The 24,777-nt window shown below is 52.4% G+C and overlaps 1 protein-coding gene across 2 annotated transcripts in view; it reads right to left on the bottom strand.

Annotated features, from left to right (window-relative positions):
- PSTPIP1 (proline-serine-threonine phosphatase interacting protein 1) overlaps positions 1 to 6,370 on the bottom strand; it is a 46,398-nt gene extending 40,028 nt beyond the window's left edge. Inside the window, exon 1 of one of the 2 annotated variants that reach the window (XM_045795122.2) lies at positions 5,901 to 6,370. In XM_045795122.2, the coding sequence (XP_045651078.1) occupies positions 5,901 to 5,936 (36 nt within the window). In that variant the 5' untranslated portion in view covers positions 5,937 to 6,370. The remainder of the gene's footprint in view (positions 1 to 5,900) is intronic. The other variant, XM_045795123.2, reaches the window with a different exon arrangement.
- Positions 6,371 to 24,777: the final 18,407 nt, after the last annotated feature.

Here is a 24,777-nt window from a genome sequence, read left to right as displayed (position 1 = left end):
CCTCTGCAGGTGTCACCAATGCAGAGCGAGCATAACCAGAAGCCCTGCAGTCCCCTTGCTCCAGCACACAGCTGACTGTGTCTGGCGGAATGGGCACCGGTGAGCCAGCTTTGCAGCCCCCCGGGGAACCATGTGCCACAAAGTGTGCACAGAGTATGTGGAGGAGGGAAGCCTATCAAACCACAAATTGCACCTAAAAACACCATCTTAGGCTCGAAAACAAGAATTGCTTAGTTTTGTTTTTAAATATTTTCCTTTTAACTGACATAAATAGGGGGCGCTTGGGTGGCTCAGTTGGTTAAACGTCTGACTCTTGATTTCAGCTCAGGTCATGATCTCAGGGTTGTGAGATTGAGCCCCATGTAGGCTCCACACTGGACAGGGAGCCTGCTTAAGGTTCTCTCTCTCCCTCTGCCCCTGTCCCCACTCCCCCATGCACATGAGCATGCGCTCGCCCGCAATTTCTCTCTCTCAAAAAATTAAAAAGAAATGACATACATAATCTGTGTTCACGTATGGAAAATTAAGGGGGAAATAGAAAAATAACCTACTTCCGGAGCCACAGAAATTAACGCTAACATGGAGGGGGGCCCCCCATTTGTTCTACACAAATTATAACTCAAACAAGAAGAGCCTATCTCTGATTTCAGGGACAGAAGTGGAAGTCCCCACTCTGCCCTAGACATATGACCCTGGAGTAGGTCTGCCCATGCCTCCATTCAGGAGATAGGAGGACACTGGCAGAGAAGTCTGTCCTCATTCCTGCACACAGCCACGGCCAGGGAGGCACCGAGAAGGCCATTGGTAGCCGCAAAGGCAGGACAGCTAGGGCCTCCCTCTCCCACCTCCTGCACTGTCTGCAAGCCCCTGTTGCTCGGGAGGACCCACTCTTCAGCCACTGGCCTCCTTGACCTTCAAGGCCATAGGGGCCTGCCCTGCTGCAAGTTCTCCCCCAGAGTCTGAGCAGCTTCAGTTCCCAGCAGAGCCCCTCCAGGCCTGGCCCTCCCAGCCCCATCCAGGCCACTCTGGTCCCTCCTTCCTGCATCAAAACGCTCCTGCCCAGCTAGAAACGCAGCCCCATTCTCTCACCCAGGAATGTCTCCTCTTCCGGGAATCCGCCCAAGGAAATAATTGTCAAGTGAAAAATTTTGATACACAGAGATCTACCCATTGCATCTCTGTCCAGAATAATGAATAACTGGCAGCAGCAACATGAATGTCCAACAATAGGGGATTGGATAAATGAATCATATGTCTACCAAACCCACAAGCTGGACTGTGTAGCCATTAACAATGGTGTTTTGAAACGAGGAAATCACACCCACACCCACACATGTTCAAAATGGAATTATGTTGAGAAGCGGAGGGGAGGGGTGTCCACAACAACGTGAGTACACTTACCCTACTGACCTGTGCACTTAAACGTTAAGATGGTGAAATTCGTGTTAGGTATACTTTACCGCAATTAAAAATCAATTTTAAAATGCAAGAAAAAAGAAAGCCAGGAGACTACAACATGGTGTACACGACACGCTCGCACCTACGTAACATAATCTTAGGGAAGCACAGCAAAATATTACCCGTTGTCTTTGTGTGATGAGACTCAGGGTGCTTTCCCCAGGTTTTCTCTATTTTCCTATTTTCCTTCTAGGATCTTACACTTTTGTTTCCTTAGGAGGTATGTACATAGCCTCGAGTGCTCAGAACAGAATAGGTACCCAGGGAACATCATCCTCTCCTGATTTTCTGTGAGGCCCCAAGGGCATGGTTGGCAGGTCCTGGGGTGGGGGACAGGCCAAAGTGGGGCCTTTCTCCTAAATGGGGAACCTCAGAGTCTCAGAACCGGAAAGGGGAAGGGGCCACAACAGCTGAGCCGGCACATGGGGGAGAGGTGGGCCCATCCTTAGCCCCCTGTGTGTCCCTGGTGATCATCCCCCCACCCAGAACGTGGTGTCTTCCTCCGTCCTCTGTGCATTGGGGAGCTCAGCTCCTCTCAGTTTCCTGGTTTCTAGATGAGGCTGAAGCTTAGCCTCAAAGAGGGGCGATGTGGCCACAAGTCAGAGGGCAAAGTCCGGGCTTACTCCCTCCATCCCCTTGGTAGCCTCTGCCCAAAGTGGGGGGAGATGTCACTGTAGTATTTGTGGCCCAGCCTCCTCGAGCCCTTACTTTGCCTTTTAACAACCCCAGAAGGGATAAGATGTGGATCTCAATAAAACCTGGTCCAGAACTACATTTTCCCTCTTAGAACATTACCCAGTGGCTTCTTTGCTCAGGTCTGGGAGGGAGTTGGAGGGAGGGGAGAGAAGGCACAGCTCAGAGCCCTGCCCCTCCCTGTGCCTTGCTCAGTTTTTAGGGAACCTCAGTCTCCAGTGCTGGACAGTGACGTCCTTGAGGGCAAGACAGTCCTTTCACCTGATTGGACGGGGGATGTGCGGGTGAGGCTAGGGGTCCAGCTTAGACCACCTGGCAGAGACTACCGCTCAACAAATATTTGTAGAATGTAACTAAAGTGAAACAAAGGAGAAAATGGGTTCAGGAAGGCAGTGGGACTGTGGAGGCATTCGTTGTTCATACATTCATTCTGCAAACACTGACCACTACTTGCTTGGCAGCCCTGTGCCGAGGATGCAGACAGATGTTTTCTGCAATAGAGTTTGGCGGTCGGCTGGGAGCAGACCCGCAGGCAAGGAGAGATCGGGAGGTGGGGGAAGGACCCCGCCTTCTCTGGGCTTCTGTGCCCCTCTGATTCACTGCTGAGGCAGGTTTTAGGGGACCTAAAGCCCTCTCCGCTCAGGTACCCGGTATTCTCACCCTCAACTTTGTCTCGCTGACAGGCCCCGCTCTGAGGCCCAGCCGCTAGCTTCCTGCAGAGCTGCAACGCTCTTTATCATCCGTATGACAGAAATCAAATTATCCCTCTCCCCGTGGCCAGTCCACCCCTGCCTCACTCCCCAGTGGCCTGCCTCTCAATGTTTTGCCACAGGAGAAAGCAGGCTATAAATAAATGCCGGGTGGCCACATTGATGAAATGACAGATACAGGCCTACTGAAGGACAGAACTGGCTCCCACACTGCATGTTCCCGCCACCTCTGAGCCATTCTGTCTGCTTTTTAGAGTTTTTTGGTCCCCTCCCTTGCTATCAGGCTTCCCTGTGAAACTGTCTCTATTAGTTAGGCCCACCAACATCTATCAGTCACCAACTGTAGGTCAGGGTCCATGTAGACCCCCACTAGCTGCTGCTTTTCTAGATTAAAGGACCAAGTGACCAAGCTTGTTAAAATTGTAAAATTGTAAAATTAGAGTTCATAGGCTCTAACTAAAAAACGATGGGGCCTCTCTTGTGAGTAAAGTATATGAGCTCTACTATGTGCTCTTAGCTCCTCAGAAACCACTTCTGTTTGCCTCTCTTACTCTGAACCAGTGCCAGGAACAGGGCTAGCGCTCACCTGTGCTTGGATGGTTGAGGGTGTCACGTAACTGCAGGGCAATGCTATTAGACATGACCCTTCTAGCTCACAGGCTCCCGTCCACGACGTAAGACCACTCATTTTCGAACGGTGAGGCTATGGGGTTTGATGCCTTGGGCTGGGGTGGGGGGCAGGATGGGGGAGGGGCAGGACGGGCTCCGTCCCTAGCACCCCCAGAGCAGTTAGATTACGACGTCTTTTTGTCTGTAAACTGAGCTTCCAAATACTTCTGTCAGCATCATCTGGTTTCTTACTTCTCTGAGAGGTAGGAAGGACAGCAATTTCCCCTCCATCTTGCTGATGTGGCCCAAAGATCCGGTGTTCTGCCGTGTTGGTAGAGGGTGTTAAAGCACCCTGGGTGAGAGCCCAGACACTGGAGCTAGCCTGGCAGGGTTTATTTCCTGCTGTGCGACCTTGGGCAAGCTACTCAAGTTCTCTGTGCGTCAACCACCCCTCTGAATAGCAGGCATGAGATCTACCTTGCCAGTTTAAATGAATGACTAGCTGAACAGTCCTGAGAACAGGGCCTGACTCATCTTTAGTACTCAGTGTTAGCTGTCCTCACGGGCTAGGCTGGGCTGAGCGTCAGAGAGAGGGGTTCGAATTCAGAGCCCTGGGGGCAGTGATGCTGACAGTGACCTTCTAGGTCATTCGCCAAGGCTCAGGGTGAGAGGCTCCCCTCTGTCTCTGGCCTTCCCTAAGTTAGATCCTCACGCCAGCCCAGGGAGCCAGCAGGGGAGGGGAGGAGGTGCCTGGAGCTCGTGAGTTCTGCAGTGGCTCAGAGGTGGGACAAGCCCAGAGCGTGGCTGCATGTCCCTTAGAATACTGCCACAGGTGGGCTCCTTTCCTCCTGCTGCTGCTGTCCCTGCCACACCCTGCCCCCCACATACCATCCCCCACCGCCCAGATCCTGCCATGGGGGCCGCTCCTTGCCAGAGCTCTGCCTTCGAGAAGTGGGGCCCGGGGCCCTGGCCTGACACAGATGTCCTACAGGTAGAGCGGTCAGGGTCTCCTGGTCTTCCCTGGGCTACAGAGCACCCTGGATTTCCAGGCCCGACCTCTTTCCCCCACTTTGCACTCTCAGTCAGAGCAGAGGTGATGACTCACTGCCCCACCCCCACTGCAACCACCGCCCCTTTGTGAGGGCCCAGCTGCCAGCCTGGTGCTTGGGTTGGGCTGAGCCAGGTCTGCCTCCACTGGCATGTCTGACCTGAGCCCACCTCTTCTTTGTAGAGATGGGGAAATGGAGGCCCAGAGAGGAACGGGGTACCCTCCCCAGATGGCTCTATGCCCACTGTGTGGTCAGGGCAGGCGGGAAGCAGGCCATTCGCACGCTGGCCACAGGCCCCAAGCAGAGCACGGCCCGGAAGGGAAGGAAGGCTTGGCTCGTTAGCTCTCATCCTCCTGGCCGCGGGCCCCAGGAAAGGGCCCGGGGAGGGCCAGGCTGTTGGCTGAGGCTGAGCTGTCTGAGTGAAGGGCCAGGGAGTCCTCTGCGGGGCTGGAGGGGGGTGCCCTCAGGACAGCCTCATTCCCAGCTCTAACCAGAGAGGTCTCAGTTTTTTCCCACAAGCCACCGGGGACAGCCAGAGCTGGAGAAGCAGGAAAGGTAGAGGCACAGCTGCAGGAAAAGCTGAGGGGATCCAGGGTCCAAAGTGAGCTTGCAGGCTGTGTGTGGCCCACGCCAAGCCATTTCACCTCCCGAGCCTGTCGGGAGCTGTTATTTCACGGGGGAGAAGGACTTGAAGTACGCCTGCACTGACTTGAAGAGAGTAAGCAAGGACTTGCCCAGCCCTGCTGCCCCCTCACAGGACCCGGGAAGTCTGCGAGGAAGAGAGGTTATGTGCGGGGAACAGAATGATCATTTGGCGTGCCAGCAAGGTGCTGGGGACTTGATTACATTAGATCGCCTCTTTAAATTCTCCCATTCAGTTGAGATGCTTATTAATATTGATCTGGACTGTATAGCTGGGGAAAAGGAGGCTCGGAGAGGTCCAACAGCTTGCCCAGTCTCTAAGTAGCAGAGCCAAGACCCAAATTCAAGTTTGTCTGGTCCCCAAACCCTTGACCCCCTCCCTCCTTCACCTCACATGGCCTTCTCAAGTTCTCACCCATATATTAGATTCTCCTACAAAGATCCTGCAGTGGGGGGAGGGTCTCTCGGAGAAGTCAGGCCTGGGAGTAGAGAGGATAGCCCCCACCCACTGTGGTCAAGTTTGCAGAGAAATCAGTACCCCAGACCAAGGACCCCCTTCATCTCCCAACTCAAAAGGGACAGAAGCACAGGTTATGCCCCATGATAATTAAGACCATTTTTATGAGGAAACCTCCCTCCGGGAGCCTCATCCCCGTGACCAGCGCAGGGAAGTTTCAGCCCAGCTGGCCTCCCCAGAGCCCACTCCACTGGTTCATTCCCCCCCGCCGTCTTCACTTACCCAAAAGGCATCTTTGAACTGAAGCTGGGGCATCATCCTCAGGCAACTGCCACGGCAAAGCTTGCTCTCCTGCCACAGACAGGGCTGCGCGAGGGCCAGAAGCCAGGCGCACCGTCCCAGTCCCGACAGGGCCGGCCCAGGCCCCCCCTCCCTGGCCGGCGCCGTCTGCAGCGCCTCAGAAGGCAGCCGCAAGCCAGAGAGGAGCTGCCGGAGGGAGGAAAAGGGCTCAACCTGTTTTGTTTGGGGCTAGAATCAGCAGCAAAATGAGGAAGGAACAGTGGCCTTCCAGTGATGGGAGGGCGGGCCCTGGTGTCCGGCCGGCCCCTCGCCAGCCCTGTGGTGATGGAGACACAGTCCAGGCTGCAGGACTGAGAGCACGGATGCCAGCCCCGGGTGGGAGGCAGTAGCCAGAGGGAGAGGCAGGCTGGTGCACAAGCCAGGCGGGAAGGCAGCCTGGGGCCTGCGCAGGAAGGTTTGTGCAACCTCCCCCAGGGGCAGGCACCAGGGCCCTCGCCCACAGGAAGTGGAGCCGCAGGGCTCCCTTGTACAGCCCCGCCTGCCACCTGCCACCCTGCTGCCTGTCTCCACTCGCCCCCTTCCAAAGCTCTCGCTGGGCCATGCTCAGAGGCCATGAACTTCGGGAGCCTGAAGCCCACCGATGGTGTGGGCAAGGACAGGGCAGGTGGCAGGTGTTGCCCACCATCCCAGCCCCATGGCGAGCCAGGCGCAGAGCTGCTAGACTCTCCACCCCCCACCAGCAAACCGCACCTGAGGGGCTCACCCAGGCCCAGGACATTACCATCCCTCACCAAACCCTGGCTGCCTGGTGCCCCAATCCACAGCCTGCCTTCAAGGAGCTCACAGTCTGGGGGCAGACAGCTGTGTGTTGGGGTGCGTGGGAGACAGAGATGGGGTGAGCAGGTAACTGGCCAAGAGAGAAGAGCCTGAGGTCTCATGGGCACTGCCCCCTAAGTCTCCAGATTACATACTCTCTGGGGCAGGAAGCCCCCCCTGGGGAGAAGGAGTCTTCAGGCTGAAGGACTATGGTTGAACTGAGAAACAAGATTATAAAGGCAATGTGGGAGTCTGAAAACCCGGGTTGAGGACCCCGTTTTTGTTTTGTCTGGCCCCTGCCCTTTAGTGGTTGAGGGACCTTAATCCACCCTCCAACTCTCTGAGCTTCAGTTTCCCTATCGGCCACCACCACCCCTCACCCTCCCCCATCTTTAGAAAGGAGACAATGTTGAGAACGTTAGCAGGATTTCTGGTTTGGTTGGGCAGGTGCTGGGGACACTGTCTGGTACCACCTTGGAAAAAGCCCTGGGCTACCGCCCAAAACACAGCCCCAAGGAACCAGGGCCTGACCACTCAGCAGAATATGCCTTCAGGGGGGCCTGCACCCAGGCTGGGTAGGTAAGAAGGGATGAGTCAGCCTTGTCTACAAATCACCACCCTTACCAATGCCTCCTTTACTGCTGACTGGGGGTGATAAGACAGATGAAAGCTTGTGCAGAAGAGAGCTAAGTTCCCAAGTGCCAGTTATGTGCACCCAGGGTTAGTGATGGGGCACACCCGTACTTCTGAAAGAGCCGCCCAAGCGAGAGTATTCAGGGAGAACTGCAGAGCAGTAGGGCTGCCCCTGGTAGACCGCTACCTCCAAAACCCTTAAGTTTGAGCCAATAAACGTCTTCAGCCTTGAATGCACCCAGGTTTCCTGTTGCTTGCAGCTGATGATGTAGTTATGGCGTACATATCACCTTGAGCTCTGAAGGCCAAATGTTGAGGCTGCACCCTAGCCTACTGGCTTCTGATAGCACTGACTTGGTCTCCCTGGCCTCAGTTTTTCATCTATCAGTTGGGGTGATGCTTCTAGTTCTGGAGGCAGACTAGAAACCCTTGAGTAATAAAAACCCTCTCATTGGCAGAAAACTTCGCAGCCAGTCTCCTTCCCCTGCCTCTCCAGGGGTTCCTCCCATCACCCTCCAAAAATTTCTGCTCCAAGCAGAACCTTCCCCTTTCCCCGAAGGTACCTTTCTCACTGCTACACTTTTCCCCATCTGCTCTCCAGCCTCCCTCCTGGCATGCCTTCCTTGACCTTCCTTACCTGGGCATATCCCCGCAGGGTCTACCTCAAGGACCCCACACAGGAGGCCTTCCTTTCCCAATTGCTCTGGTCTAGCCAGGACAGCCCCAGAAAGGTTTCCATGCTGGTCACAGGCCAGAGCAATTGTGGAAGAAAGTGATGGGAGGCATCCAAAGAGGCTCCCAAGTTCTCCACTACAGAGGTCTTCCTCCTCCCCTCACACTGCCCCACCTTTAGCCGCTCCCGAGGCTGGGCTGCCCGAACAGCCAACTCTGCTTTGGAGCCCTTGCTGAGAGCCAGGGGCACCATGAAGCTTTTTTTTTTTCCCCAATTTTATTTATTTGACACAGAGAGAGAGACAGGCAGCGAGAGAGGGAACACAAGCAGGGGGAGTGGGAGAGGAAGACGCATGCTCCCAGCGGAGCAGGGAGCTCGATGTGGGGCTCGATCCCAGAACCCCGGGATCACACCCTGAGCCGAAGGCAGACGCTTAATGACTGAGCCACCCAGGCGCCCTGTCCATGAAGCTTTTTACATGGCCCACCTCACTTAGTCCTCACCCCACCATTACCTCCACTTCCCAGGGGAGCAAACTAGGGAGTAGAGTTTACGTGACTCACCCAAGGCCTCACAGCCTGTGAACAGAATACTGGGCTTCAGACTCAGGTCTGCCCCATGCCAAAGCCCATGCTCTTGACCTCCATGGGTGTCTTTTACCAACAGCCCTCTCTTAACAATGGGTTTCAGCCTTCCTTTCTCCAGTTCGGCCTCTAGAACCTCTCACGCCACTCCAAAGTTGGAGAAACTGAGCCTGGGAGGTTGTTGGGGCTGGTGGTGCTATTGGGTGAGAGTCCAGCGTTGGCACATGGTCGTCCAAGTTCACTGTGTTATTTGCATCCATTGAGGATGTCCTGGCTGCAAAACACATAAAACCAAACGGTCTGATGTGGAGAAGTGTGTTATCTCCCACATGTGGGGCTGGAGGCAGCGCGGCCTCGAGATGGGGTACATTAGGGCTTCAGCTCAGTGTCTCTGTGGTTCTCCTCCATTTCCATCTCCCCCTCCCCCGTCTCCTCTGCTGGGCTGCAGCAGCTCTGCTCTAAGGCTCCAGACAAAGCCTCATCTACAGGAAGAAAAAGGCCACCTCTCCTTGCATCTCATTTTCTTCAAAGTCCTCTGCACCCTCCTCCTCCCAGGAGACCACCCCTGGTGTCTTGTGACCAGAAGTGAGCCACATGTTCGTACTTCACCACTGGGAAGGAGATCCCCTGGGGTGTCATGGATGTTGCGAGCCAACCACCGTGACTACCACAGCCTTCTCTCAGCCAAGGCCACAAACACTGCTGGGCACCAAGTCCTGCCAGGCCTTGCTGGAACTGGGACCCAGAGCCCAGGCGACCTGTCTTCTGCCCGGAGGGGCCCACAGACAGGTTCTAGAAAGATCTCTCCTGATGAGAAGTAGCTTAGGGTGGCAGCTAAGGGGTGCAGTCAGAAGAGAGAATTATAATATCCCTGAGAGAAAGAGAGAAAGTGAGATGAGGCCTAGACGGGGCACCTGGGTGGGGGGAGATGGGTGGCGAGCCATCCAGGAGGTGGAGAAGCAGGACAGAGCCATCTGCGTGCCCTCAGAAAAGGGAACTCTTTTCGGGCCTCCCTCAGTCACCAGCCCCTCAGGGAGGTGAATCCAGTCCTGAAAAATCACAGCTTTTTCATGACTGTTCCAGTTGCTTCAAAACTCAATTTGCCTTAGGTGTGGGTAGCTATGTCTCAGGCCGAGCTCTGGCTCCTCTTTTAAGGGGGAGTCCCCTGTGCAGGCAGAGCCCCAACCTGTTTTGCATGGTATTTGAACACATCTGTTTGAAGGAGTCTCCTTCAGTCTCCTGCTTGAAGGAGAATAAAATGCAAAATCAGTTGTTACCTCGATCACCACTGCCAGCCCCTGGGTGGAGCTCCGCTCCGGAAGCCCCTTCATTTACTCTTTTGAGCAAATAAACAACAAAATCAGCATTACCAGCCACCGGGGAGGGGATATCAGTACCTGCAGGACCTGAATGCACTTTACGTGCTTTAGCTCGTTGACTGCTTTCTACCAGCACAAGCTCTACCATTTGCGGGGTCAAGGCAAACTGAAAACCTAAGACCTCTTACTAAAACGGCAAGGACAAGAATTGCCATTAAAGGTACTAAAATGTAAAGTTTTTTCCTTTGCCATGTTCTCTCACTCTGTCATGGTGCTTTACTTGCTTTTGAATGCGCTTCTGCCCAAACCCCGTCGACTGCTGGGTTTCCTCTCCGGCCCACCACTGGACTGAGTTCCCTGGCTAGGGACAGGGAAGCCAGCCAGTCCTCTCCCCTTCTCCAGTGGATAGCAACCCCCAAGGGTTTTGCACACTCAAGCCAAGATGCGCTTTCCTTCCTTCCTTCCTTCCTTCCTTCCTTCCTTCCTTTCTTTCTTTCTTTCTTTCTTTCTTTCTTTCTTTCTTTCTTTCTTTCTTTCTGGTTTTATTTATTTACTTGACAGAGAGAGAGAACAAGCAAGGGGAACAGCAGGCAGAGGGAAAGGGAGAAGCAGGCTCACCACCAAGCAGGGAGCTGGATGTGGGGCTTGATCCGAGGACGCCAGGATCATGACCTGAGCTGAAGGCAGATGCTTAACTGATGGAGCCACCCAGGTGCCCCAAAAGTACACTTTTCACTCGCGTCAAGAATGGGAGAAAGACTCACCACCGCCCCCGAGTCACCTGCTGAATGTACCATGGTGCTGTCAGCCTAGGGCAGTGATAGCCACGACATGCCCCATCCGGAGGGGTCACCAGGCAACCCAGAGCCTCTCCACACCTGCACGCAGGTCCCTGCTGGGGGCAGAGAGTGGCAGTGGCAGGCAGAAGTAGGGAGGAGGAAGCTGAGAACTGATGCAGGGGAGGTAGTAGGAGCCAGGACCACGTAGGAGCCAAGGCTCCAAGCCCTTCACTGTCTCATCACACTTCACTTAAAAAACACAGATTCAAAGACAATATTATTAGGCATTTCAAGGGGCTTCCAGGTGGTGCAGTTGGTTAAGCGTCCAACTCATGGTTTTGGCTCAGGTCATGATCTCAAGGGTCCTGAGATTGAGCCCCATGTCGGGCTCCACACTCAACACCAAGTCTGCTTGAGACTCTCTCCCCCACTCCCTCTGCCCCTCCTCACCCACTCACGTGCACTCTCTCTCTCAAATAAATAAATAAACTTAAAAAAAAAAGAATTTCAAGCCGGCAACAGCAGAGCATTAAGCCCCAAGTGCAGGGTTCTTCTGAGCAACAGTCCCCTGTGCGACTGTTCCAGCTGCTCATCCCTGAAACCGAGTCTCCTCGCTACCGTCTGCTCCCTACACAACAGAGTCACATTTGCAGACCCAAATTTGATCATGTATCTTCCCATCGTCATCTTGCTATGACTTCCCATTGTTCTTAGGACCATGCTCATTGTTCTTTTTTTTTTTTAAGATTTATTTATTTATTTGGGGGGGGGAGCTGGTTGGGGAGGGGCAGAGGGGAGAGAGAGAGAATCCTCAAGCAGACTCCCTGCTGAGCACAGAGCCCAACACAGGGCTCGATCCCAGGACCCTGAGATCATGACCTGAGCTGAAATCAGGAGTCAGCCACTCAACGAACTGAGCCACCCAATGACCCCAATGGTCATTGTTCTTACACAGCTTACAGACCCTGTGTGATCTGGCCCCCAGCCTACCTTTCAACCTCTTTTCATACAGGAAGAATCTGAAGGAAGAGCTTGGAGGGTTCTGGAGAGAGGAAGAGGCTCTAAAGAAGGAGTGTCTCAAAGCTGTTTGGTGACATTAGGAAGCCAGAAGGCCTTTACCATAAATTTCACTTGGAAATGGCATTGCCTGTGGTCCAAAGGGCATTTGTTTTGTTCCTTTCATTGCTAACATGCTGTCTTAATAATATCCATCATTCTCCAGGCAGGCCAGGCAACACATGCATCTCCTTCCTTCCTGGGGCAGCAGAGCGCACGCCCATGACATTGGCCACGCCTGTCAGGTGCCCAGTGGCTGAACTGGAATGTTCCTGTACCTGACCACTGTGGTCCGTTGCTCCTGGGGGATGCTGCAGAGTCCCTCCAGGTGGTCAGAGGCACATGTCCCCTGGGCTGAGGCTCACCTCTCCAACCTGCCCACCTTGCCCTGGAACGGAAGAAACCCCACTGCAGTGCACCCATCAGCATCTACTAAGCCTTCCTTCTGGGGACATGAAAACAAGGCGTGGCTCCTGCTAGTGTGGTGGGGGAGGCAGCCCAGGTGGGCAAATGTGCTGAGCAGCAGCACAGCAGTGTACGCAAGGAGGGAGAGGCCCTGCTGGGAATCCCCCCACAGGAGGGGATCTGGGCCTGGGAAACGAGAAGGAACTCACTGGTGAGACCAGGCAGAAAGGGAATTCCAGAAAAACTGCCATAGCCTGTTGGAGTCTCACTGTATCAGGACATGTGCTGAGCACTTCATGTACCGTAGGTCTCACTTAATCTGGCAGATAAAGAAACTAAGGCTCAGAGAGGTTGGCTAATTGTCAGACTCCTATCCTAAGTGAAATCTTTCCTTCCTAGAGTGTGGGGCCAGAGGTGAGAGGCTGGGCCAGGGTCTGGGGCAAAAGCATGATGGGAGGGTAAAGAAGGAAAGTCCCCAGCTGAGAGGTGCGGAGGCCAGGGGCCAGGCTGGCAGGGCTTAGGGCTTCCGGATCATATCTCTGACACTAGGAGATAGCCTTCCCCCAGACTCTTGATGGCTCCCGAGGGGGTGGCCCTCAGCCCCGAGGATCTGATCTAGATTGTTTTTTCAGTTTGCACTGGGAAAGCATCTGCAAATAGTAAGGCTCCTTCTCACTCCAACAGCGCTTCTGGCGTGACAAGAAGCTTTCAGGTTTACTAATTTGCAGCCACAAGAGTATGACTCTGAGTTTCCAAGCTCTGTGAGTCTTCAGAGGCTGGGGTGCTGCTCAGGAGCCTTGAAAGACATTAAAGAGGTGCACAGTGGCTAGCAGGCAGCGGGCAGGGTACCCGAACGGAGAACCAGCAGAAGGAGCCAAGGAGCCCCTCCAGGGAGGGCCAAGAATCACCAGCCCCAGCTCACTGGTCAGAGGAAGGAGGCCTGTTGTGATGGAAGAGGTTCTCAAACGACAGGAGGAGCGCCTACCAGAAGTCCTGTGGGATTTTGTGAAAAAGTACAAGGCCAGGCTTCAGCTTAGACCCCTGACTGGGAGGGCGCTGGGAATCTGCACAGTGTGTAAGTGTCACAAGTGAGAAAGACATGCATCTTTGGATCAGAATGCCTGCTATCATCCTACTGCTTCATCAGACGGGGAAACTGAGGCCCAGCAGGAGAGAGGGACTCACCTGAGTCTAGCAGGGAAGGCCTGCTGTAACCACCTCCCAGCCACCCCGGCTCCTGGCCCCGCCCTCACCCCCCAGCCCCTTTGTGGTCTCTATTTCGCAGCGGTCACCTAAGAGCTTCAGAACAGTTTCTCGGCATCCTCTCTCCAGTTGGGTTGGATTCAATTTCGTCAGAAAATGACTTGTTCACGGTAAGGCCCAGCTTGATTCTAGCCTAGTTGAAGTTGACTTATCGCTGAGAAACTGGGATTCAGAGGCGGGAGACCTTGAATTCAGTTGGCGGCAGGAAATGAAGCTGAGACAGGAGGAGTGGACCCCGGATGTAGGCAAAGGGAAGGGCACACGCCAAGCCCTGGAGGCAAGAAAGTTGTGCCCGTCCAGGCAGGGGGCGTCCAGCACTGGACTTGGGGTAGGAAGTGTGGCGTTTGAAACCTGTCCCAGCCCCACCTCGCCAAGACTCGGCCTCCTTATCTGAAAAAACAGGGATAATGAGCCTCTGTATTTAACAGGGTGGTTCTAAATTAGAGCTTAAATCAGGTGTTTCTAATGTGCCTAGCCCAGAGGTTGGAAGCATAAAAAGGCGCCCAGCCCAGATCACACACACAGCAGGCTTCCAACCAGGGTGCTGACACGTCCTGAGATGGGGGGGCTGCCCACAGCCCCGTGCTCTCAGGCTCAGCGGGGAAAAGCCTCACTCTCAGCACTTCTAATAGCAGACCCAGGCTGAGGAGTGACCGGTAGTCTGCGCAGCATGGGGAGCTCATTAGACCATGAGACCCCCTGTTCCGGGGGTGCTGTTGTCCAGCTCCCTGGTTCCCTCCCAAGCCTGGCCCTTAGCAGCACGCTCCTCCGGGTTATCTGCAAGAAGCATGTTTTCCAGTGTGGCGTTTCCTCAAAAAGTTGAAAACAGAGCTACCCTATGACCCAGGATTGCACTACTGGGTATTTACCCCCAAAGATGCAAATGTAATGATCTGAAGGGGCACCTGCACCCCAATGCTTATAGCAGCAATGTCCACAATAGCCAAACTGTGGAAAGAGCACAGATGTCCATCGACAGATGAATGGATAAAGAAGATGTGGTATATATACAATGGAATATCGCGCAGCATTCAAAAAAATGAAATCACGCCATGTGCAAAGACGTGGTTGAACTAGAGGGTATTATGCTAAGCAAAATAAGTCAATCAGAGAAAGACAATTATCATATGATTTCACTGTCATGTGGAATTTAAGAAACAAGGTAGAGGATTATAGGGGAAAAGAGGAAAAAAATAAACAAGATGAAACCAGACAGGGAGACAAACCCTAAGAGACTCTTATCTCAGGAAACTGGGTTTCTGGAGGGGAGGGAGGGGGAGGGATGGGGCAACTGGGTGATGGACACTGGGGAGGGAATGTGTTGTAATGAGCACTGGGTATTATATAAGACTGATGAATCACAGACCTGTACCCCTTAAACAAATAATACGTTATATGTTAATTAACTGAATTTAAATTAAAAAATAGTATTGGGAAAAAAAGCATGTTTTCTCATTTTTAAAAAAACAGGTACATTTTTATTTGGGTATGATTTTAAATTTAGAGAAAAGTGTACCAAGAACTCTTGTCTCCTTTACCCAGATTTACCAGATTGTTCGACTTTTAATCCAAGTGCGTTATTATTGTTTCTCTATTTTTATACATGCATATTAATTTCTGATATTATGTTGACACGGTATCCCTTCACTCCTAATTTCTTCAGTGTATATTTCCTAAAAATAAAAACATTCTCTTACATAATCACAGTACAATTTTTGAAATCAAGATTTACACTGATACAACGCTATGGTGGAGGTTGCACTCCTCACTCAAATTAGAGTCCAGCAATTGTCATGTACCTTCAGTCTATTTTCTTCTCTCCTGCCCTCCTTCAATCCGTGACAGTTCTTCTGTCTTGCCTTGACTTCCATGACTCTGACATTGTAGAATGTCCTTCCATTTGGGTTTCGGTCTAGTCCTTTCCTCAGGATGAGATTCAGATCGTGCATTTTTGGCTGAAAGACCTCAGAAGTGGTTCTGTGTCCCTCTCAGTGTGCCCTATCAGGAGGCGTGCCGTGTCAGCTGGTCCCATCATGGTGATAGTTGACTTTGGCCACTTGACTGAGGGGGTGTCCACCAGTTTTTTTTCAACATAAAGTTATTGTTTTCCCCTTTGTGATTAATAAGTAGCTCATAGGAAAATTTTTTGAGACTATGTAAATATGTGTATCCTGTTCCTCATTGCAATTTCACCCACTAGTTTCGGCCTCCATTGATGATTTCCTAACTCCATCGTTCCAGATGTGTCCGTTAGTTGGCATCCTACGGAAAGGGAGAGTCCCCTTACCCTCGTTCGTGTATTTATCCATTTGCTTATATTAATGCGGACTCAGTAACTTCTATTTCATCCAATGTGTTATAATCTGTTACTACTATTTATTTTGATGCTCAATCTGTCCCTGATTTGGCGGGTGGGAGCCCCTCCAGGGTGCTTTCTGTTTCCTTCTGATACAGCTCTATTGCTTTCTGAGTACTTCCTTAATTTCTTGCATAAGATGCTCAGGCTTATCTCGCAGGTTGCCTCCACCCAGCTCTGCCATCAACCTTTCTCCAAGGATCCCTGGTTCCTTACAGTTGTGAGCCCAAAGCTTCTGCTCTTAACTAATTGCTCTTTCTCTCTTGCTCCCCAGAAATGGTTGGAGTAGACTTAGAGGAGAGGGTCCAGGCCTTGTATGAGCGGGTGAGCCAAGGGGTTTTAAGTCATTGCTTAAACCGAACCTGTAGGAGTGCCTGCTCTTTGGTGGAGCCTAGAGAAGCATGAGTTCTTTCATGATTATTATCACTATTAGTAACAATGAACATTTCCATCCATTCAGTGACTCTCACTGAGTCCCCACTCTGTGCCGGCGTAGAAAGAGTCAGGGCCAGCTCATAAAGGTATTACATGGCAGGCTGAGGGTTGGGACTTCAAGCTAAGGACATTAAGGGGCTCCTGAAGGCCTTGAAGGCAGAGGGTCCCATCTCCCCCTTTCCCTTGAAGACTCAAGGCTCAGGTCATGCCTCTTTCTAGGATTGCCTCCTCTCTCCCTGACAACAAGTTTTCAGGGGCAGATCACACAGAAATGGGAAAAAGAGAGAGATGATGTTTAACTGAAGAATAATCTGACCCCCTCTCCCAGCAGAAAGCATATTACCAGACCCAGGAACCAGCGTAGGGGGAGGGGAGGGGAGGGGAGGGAAGTGGTGAGATATGACAAGCCGGACATTTCAAAACTTCCAGGCCAGAAAATCAGGAACCAGTGTGCTCAGAGGATCTGACTCTCCTAACAGGGACTCCCTTGGTACAAATATGATGATTTCTTATTTGATTTTCTTTTCCCTATCCACATTTTTTTTAAGCTTCTGGATAAGGCACAGGTTTGTATCTGAAATTTCTCTTCCACAGGACTGCCATGTACAGTTGAGCAGGTGGTTCACTGCTCAAGGTGTGACAAACATGAAGATGCGCTACCCAGACCCCCTTCAAGGACCTGCTGCCCAGCTGCAGGGAGAGTAATCAGCAGGCAGTCTCCAGTGTCAGTTCCCTTATAGACTTTCTCGACTGCAGAGTGAACCAGCACCTGGCCAGGGCAAGTTCTTGTCTAAGGTCACACAGCAAGCTAGACAGAGAGGTGCTGGGCAGCCTGTCAGAGCCCTTTGGTGCCCATTCCTGCCTTTGGGCCAGTCTCCGCTCACCTGGTACCTGGATTCACCTTATGTCTTGGTTTTAAACCAGCCCTTCCCTTTGGATCTCCCCTTGGTCTTGACTTTTCCTATGGGCCCCTCCAGCCCTCTTCCTTCTCCTTCCCAGATCCCCTTCTCAGTCAGCCAGGAGATCACTTCCTCCCTCACTTCTGCCCTCAGAACCCTCTGTTCACTTTCTCTGGCCTTGGTCTTCGCCTTCTGCACTGCTGTCTGCAGGGCTCCTGGGGGCCCTGGCTTGGTCAGTGTAACGATACGCATGCCGGGGTTGGTGGAGACTGGAGCTAAGGGATCCCAGTAGCACCAGCTTACAGAGGGCATGAATTCGCTCCAGGCCCAATCACAAAGTTTCACACTGAGGCAGTGAACAGTTAGTGTGGTCCTACTGTGTACCAGGCATGGAGATATATGCTTTATATTCACCATGTCTAGTCCTCACAAAACTGCTCCAAGACAGGATTATCACCCCTGTCTTCCTGTCCTCAGGAGGGAGAACGGATGTGGCCATGGCCATGAGACCCCCAAGTCTGTTTAACTCAAAACCCACCCAAGCCTGTCTTTCTACTATAACCCTGTACCTCCAGACAGACCTAAACACGGACAATGCCACAACTGCTACAGGGCACGTTCGGAAAACCATTTCCGAAAGTCATTTGACAGCTAATATCAAGGGATCGTGGAGGGATTTTTAACATGTTGATATACTGTCAGGAATTCCGTGATAAGAAATCTACCCTGAGGAAATAACAGAAACGTAGGAAACAATTTATACACAAAGATGTTTGTAACAGCATTCTTTATGATAGGGGAAAAAGCCCTGAAAACAACCCAAATGTCCAAGCCTAATGAAATTATGGCATTGCTTTACTGAAAATACACTGCAACCCCTGAAAATATTTACAAAGTGTTTAATAATAACAAAGGGGAAATGTTTATGACATAATGCCAAATAAAAATAGCAGGTTTTAAAGTATGTGTATAGCTTGATCTCAACCATGACAACGTATCTGCAACTAAAACAAGAAAAAAGGAAGCACGAGTCTCGAGCAGCTCCACTGCTCCGGCGTCCCCTGCCCGGAGGGAACACAGCTCCAACAGGGGCGTCCACTGTGACACTGTCTCCCTGCCTTGTCTCTCTCCCTCCTGGTCTGGGAGCAGCTCAGGTCCCAGGCCTGTCTGACTGAGCAGCAGCCAGGAGAGAATCTGTTTCTGAGGGGACGCGCCACCCACACTCTGGAATGAGAGAGCAAATGAAGAAACAGAAGGGGCAGGAAGGTTGGCCCCAGTCCCAGGCCACTCACCTCTTTGGAATCAGACTTCTGAGTGGCAGGATCTCAGATTTGCCCCCTCCTGCTCTGAGCCCACAGCCAACCCAAGTCTCTCCTAAAGCCTTTGGCAGCTTTGTCACCTGAGAAACAGGACAGTGTTTCCCCTGAGCGGTCCAGGATGAGCAAGAGAGAGCGTCCCCATCACCCTGGCTAGGGGAATGGAGCCAGAGGCCTAAGCTGCCCCTCGGGAATGGGCACCTCATAGACATCATTCCTTCCAGTGCTCCCAGCTCTAAAATGTTAGAATTACAAGCCCCTGTTAACATCTGCAGAAACTAAGACTCAGGTTGCAACTTGCTCCCACTCGTACGGCAGAGCAAGTGGCAGAGCAGAGATTCAAACTTCTCCATCTGCAAAACCCACACCAGGACTGTAAAAGTGACCTTGGCCAGGTCTCTTCTCCTGTACGAGCCCTGGCTTCCCCTCTGGACAGCAAGGTGCTAACTCAAAGGGCTCAACTGTTCCTCTCCATCATCACAGATAACCGATGATGAGAAAATACTCTGATCTGACCCCAATCCCACCCCGAGTCCCTGGGGGCAGCCTAGAGACTTGGGGACTGTAGGATTGCAAGCCACCCAAGCCACCATATCCACTGACCCCTTGCAGGCAGCCTTGGTCTGGGGAAGAGCTCCTGCCCTTTCCTGGACACTGGCAGAAAGCCCAGGAGCATAGGAGCTCCTCGCCCACACCTCAGATAGACACATGTGTGGCAGGTTGCTGGCCAATTCCCCCTGCTTTACTCTTCCTGGGCTGGCGTCTGAGGGGCCTGGGAGGGGCCTTATGCTGGCTTTGCTCAGCTCAGCTTTTACGGCCAAGGAGCTCCAGGAAATAGTCATCCGCCTCCAGCCCCAACACACAGCCCAACTGCAGGGGAAACCATCGTAACGGCCCACACCTGCACAGAATCCCCCTCACCTAAACCCGATAAGGTGGCCAGGACAAGGATGGGTAGTCCCATTTTACAGGTGGAGATCTAAAGGCCCAGAGAAAGACAGTAGCATTTCACAGATCACGCAGCTCGTCAGTCATCTGGGACTAAGCTCCAGACTGTCAACCAGTGTTTAGCGCTTTCCAGCGAGAGTCTGCATTTGTCCTGTTTGTGTGACACACATTTATTGTTTATTAACCCGCCACAGGCAGGACACTGTGGGGCTGTGCAGTGAGCAAGACACGGCCTCTGCCGCTGAAGGGTTTGCAGCCGAGCGGAGCAGGGGAAGAAGGGTGGGGTCTCATGCGGGAGGGTTGCAGAGATCACGATACAAGGGACGAGGTGTCAGAGCAGCGGGCGCACAGTGGGACGCCTGTAACACCTGCCGAGTGAAAGGCTGACGGGAGGAGTGAGTTGTTCTATTACCCAGACGGGGAGAGGAGAGCAGGATGGACAGAGAGGCCGCCTGCGGTGTGGCAGCGGAAGGAGCGCACGCAGTGTGACTCATGGACAAGGGTGCACATCAGAAAGAAAGGAAGAATAAGGCTGAAATTTCGGTAGGGCCACATTTTTGAACCACTTTAAATGCCAGGCCAGGAAGTTTCAAAGATCCTTTGTAGATAAAGGTCACCATTATAATACATGTTTTCAGACCACTGATTTGGCAGCAAAACAGTGAATAATCAGGAAAACAATGGCAGTTCTGGTCGATAGGTGTGTGGGGTAGGGCTGGAGGCAGAGAGGCAGGTGAGGTTGCTAGAAAGGCACGAGGAGGCTGGGACAGGGTCAGGCTGACATACGGGGATAGGGAAGGATGGATGCGGGTGACAAGTGTGTGGGCTTGGCTCCTGATACTGCTCGAGACAGCTGGGGCACCCTGCTGGTCAGCCTCAGTCCCACCCCACCCCAAGGGGCAGGCCTGACCCGAGAAAGGAGACTAAGAAGACATCCTGCGGCTGCTGTCATCAGCTCTGGCTGCTAGTCAGTTTCCCATCTGCCTGAAACACAGCAACACAGTGAAGTGCCTGGCTCGGTGCCTGACACACAGTGGGCACTCAGCCCCCGGTGCTAACCCTAGACCCTGAGCTGCACCTTCCAGACCCCATAAGTGCCACTTCCTCTGGATGGGGGACTGCCCTGCCCCGGATGACAGAGCTGGAGTTACGGCCCTGAACCCCAGGCCAAGCTGCTTGTGGCCAAGATGCTAGGAGCCACCTGGCTCCATATGTGTCTGTCTGGCTCTTGTTAACCCTGCCTGCTGGACCACACCACCCCACGGCTGGAGTAGTAGAAACCGGGAGGGAGATTCAAAGTCACATAAACCTGGCTGTGAATTCAGCTCTGTCCCTGCCCAGCGGCCTGTCCTTGGCAAATTGCTTAACATCTCTGGGCGTCGTTTGTAGAAAAGGACCAACGGTACTCCTGGAACAGGATGTTAAGTGGGGCTTTTCTGTCATCTCAGAGTTCTGGCTGACACGCAAAGCTGAAGATGAGCGAAGACATTAAGAGACTACCTATGCCGGCAGGGTCTGCTATCGGGGGCTCCAGATAGGTCCTGCATTCGGCCCAGCATCCACCTCCAGCTTTATGTAGAGTTGGGGGCAGAGAGGAGACTGGTGAAGGAGGATGACCCCGGAGAGAATTTTTGGGAATGCTGATGTATCTCTTCCTTCCCCTCCTGCAGATTCAGAGAATCAGACATGGCCTTAGAGCTTGATCAAAAGGCCTCTCTTCCCCACTCTCTCTCCATTTCTCAGCTCTGCTCTCCTTGGGGTGGGCTCTACTTTCAGTCAGGCTCTTTCCAGGTGGCTGCCCTGGCTGTTCAAGGCTGACATCCTCTTTTAGCACCCTCAGACAAAAAGGGACCCCCTTCTCATCCAATGCTCCCATCAAAGTTTCCCGCCTATGTGCCCATCTCTGAACCCATCTCTGTGGCCAGGATGGGAAGGAGTTTCCTGATTGGCCAGATCTGTGTCACATGTCCACTCCAGGAGCCCACGTGGATCAAGAGTAGCAGAGGGAACCAAGAATGCTGCTGTGTGAGAGGAGGGGCAGGGGTGCGGGGCAGGGGGAAATATTGCATAATTCACTGCTGCAGCCACAGGAAAGCTCCAGCTCTCCTTTCCTGGTGCCCTAGCTGAAGTGGCTCCCTCCCCTCCATTATTCTCTATCTCAGCAGCCTCCCGGTTTCCTTCATTGTTCTTCTTGCAGTTTGTAATGGTGTGTTTTCTTGCTGTTTGTCTCTTCTGCTCTCCAGTGTCAGCCCCATGACAGCAGGAAGCACACATCTCTTGTTCACAGTTGTATCCTGCAACTAGCACAGTGCCCGACACATAAGAGACGCTTAAAGAATCGAAGAGTAAATGTGCCCTTTCTCTTGGCAGTGGCCATACTTAGAGGGTCTGCCACACACCCCCACCCCAGGCTGCCCCAGAGCGCCCTGGCACCCTATAGGCTCCTACTCACCTCTCCACTCTGACACCTCCCATTCTCACTGGCCTTGCCCCAGCATGGCCGTCCTTAACCTGCACTCATGCCCATAAGACAAGGGTCTAGAGGGCAAAGAAAAGTATCCCCCCTCTGCCGTTTGCTGTGTGGTGGTGTCTGTTATACACAGAAGTTGGGCTTGTGTCTTCCTGAGATAAGCCATCCGGGGGGCCGAGGGAAGGCCACTGCCCTCCTGCTAGAGAGGAGAGGAAGCAAGAAACGGAACTGCAGGACTAGCTGGTGGGGAGTGGGAGGGCTCAGTTGTCTTGGTCACTTTTGCAAGGGTCTGGATAATTGGAGGAGCTCCTGGAACAATGGTGAAGGGTGGTGCCGCTGGAGCACGGTGGAAGAGAACCAAGCTACACCCCAAAGGACTTGTCCAGGTTTGGGCTCTGCCTGGGTCCATTTCCCCTCATTCTCCCCAAGCCTTTATCTGAGGGATCTTTAGCAGCCCCAGGAGGCCCCACAAAGCTCTCCCTTGGGAGCTGCCCTTGGTTCTGGCTCAGACCCTCAGATGGTGGAGGAACAGCACCCTCTAAAGGCCATAGGGGTGGGACAGTGGAAATCAGCAAGAGTCTCCCCCGCCCCCCGCCCCCCGCCACCGCACCCCCATCCCCCCCACCCCCAACTCCTGCCAAGGTCCCCTCTTGGGTTTAAGAGCTTCATGTCAGAATCAACCTGGGCATTTCTGAATTGTGCAAGAAGCCTGAGCTTCCTAAGGTGGCTTCAGTCCAACCGTTAGTGAAGATACTCCCCACAGGCCTTCCCTGGGTGCGGGGACAGGTGCAAAGGCGCCGTCTGATCCCAGGTGTACCTGCTCAAGTCTTCCACCTGCCCTACCCCACTCCCAGGTCTCCTTAGCCACGGGGCGAGAGGCGGCTCTTTCCCTACCCTGAGCTGTGCTCGGTATTCAGGACTTGCAAGGAACATTCGAGCAAATTCTTCAGAGATGTGGGGCCTCTCAGCTAGATCCCAGGATGACTATTCTCAGAGCAGAGACTGGCTGCTCCTCAACTCCGACTTTCATACTCCAAATCTGATAGTTTGGAGAGTGAAGCCGGGCATTGCGGAGAGGCGCCGTGGCCCTTCAGACTTCCAGAACGTCTCTTCCAGGCACAGGGAAAGCGTTCTGGCATCTGCTGCACTAGCAGGTTTCCAGGCTGAAGCCTCCATCTCAGTCCTATGACCCAGAAGTCCTGTCCCTGTGTTGGGGGAGGGAGCAGGTTGAGCCCACCCGCGGCGGGGGCGGGGGGGGTTAGTAAAACGTGGGTGATGCACCGTAGGCAAGCTCAGCAGCAGGGACGCATCTTAAAATGGAAGTGCTTCATTTAAAAAGAAGGAACTCAGATAGATAAATAGATAGATAGATAGATAAGAAATGAGATGAGATTTTATAACATGATACCATTTCCGTACACTAATAATACAGGCGTGGGTGCATGCTGATTTTTAGCATTGTGCTATTGCCTCTGGTGTTAATAAAATGAACACGGCTGTCTTGTACCAGTGTGGAAAATATTTCAGGACTTTGCTTAGTTTTAGAATACTAGGGGAACCTTTTATCATCCAAAATTTGGACACTAACTTCATAGACCAGCATGATCATACAACATCTCACCTGTGTTAATTTTTTTTTTTAATTTGCCACTTTGGCATCTTTCACATAGTTGAAAGCTATTTCAGTAACTACAGTAATTCAGTACTATTCAGTAATTTAGTGCTATTTTAATGATAAAATTAGAACATTTTACAAATTTATAGGAATAATGTAGATCAGTGGAAATGTAAAGGTATGAGTTAATCACAATCTATTTTTGCTCCACAAATTATTTTTCATCTTCACGTTGCCTGGCCCCGAGTTTGGAATAACATACTTATTCTACGTTTGGATAAGTTCTTCTAATGTATTAATGCTCACAATTTTCCAATTACAATTAAGAAAAATACATAATTTTCCAAGTTAAAAATATATATACCCACACAGAACACATGCAAGAATACATGCAAATAAAAAGATCGGTATTAAGCGCATCTGAATGCTTATAGTGGAGACAGCGAAGGAAACTATGACATAAAAGGGAATTCATCAGTTCAAAATCAAGGAGGGGGTCTCACTGAAGGGTGATAATGGGCCAAGAAGGCTGAGTAACTCAACCTCCCTACTGACAGACACCTAAGGGCAAAAATACAAAAAGCCTTGCAAAGCCCCTGTCTCCAGGCCGATGCCAAGTCCATCTTCTCCAGCGCTGGGGCCCAACCTCGGCCAAAAGTTTGAATCAAAAGTACAGTGGCCTGTGGCTTATCACCCACCCAGAGATCCTGCATTACGGAAAATTCCTAGAAGCTTGTAGGGAGTATGGTCAAGGCTCAAGTTTCACCCTATGACCCGTAAGACGGAGAAAGATGCGCCCCCTAGAGGCCAGAAAGGTGGCCTGTGGTCATAGGATTCCGTTTCTGGTCGGTTTGAGTTGAACCAAAACTTCAAGAGAATGAAGCCTGGCGGTGTGTCCTGGCCAACCAACAAGCCCTTGACTGCCCAAAAGTTCTAGCTATGAGCAGCGTTCAGGCTGCCATGGCTGTGAGGACAGGAATGGGCTGGGCAGGTCCCTGGCAGAGCACCGGTCAACCTGAAGCCTGTTGTGGGGCACCTGGGTGGTGCAGTCGTTAAGCGTCTGCCTTCAGCTCAGGGCGTGATCCCAGCATTCTGGGATCGAGCCCTACATCAGGCTCTCTGCTAGGAGCCTGCTTCTTCCTCTCCCACTCCCCCTGCTTCTGTTCCCTCTCTCGCTGGCTGTCTCTCTCTGTCAAATACATAAATAAAATCTTTAAAAAAACCCTGAAGCCTGTTGTGCCTTCGGTCCTTTACACCAGCTCCTAAAAGAAACAAAATCAGCCAGGGTTCCA

The sequence above is a fragment of the Ursus americanus genome, chromosome 28, assembly GCF_024610735.1.
Source record: "Ursus americanus isolate L20-20 chromosome 28, mUrsAme1.1.p, whole genome shotgun sequence".
In the NCBI taxonomy this organism is placed as follows: Eukaryota; Metazoa; Chordata; class Mammalia; order Carnivora; family Ursidae; genus Ursus; species Ursus americanus.
This window is presented reverse-complemented; position numbering and strand designations above follow the sequence as displayed.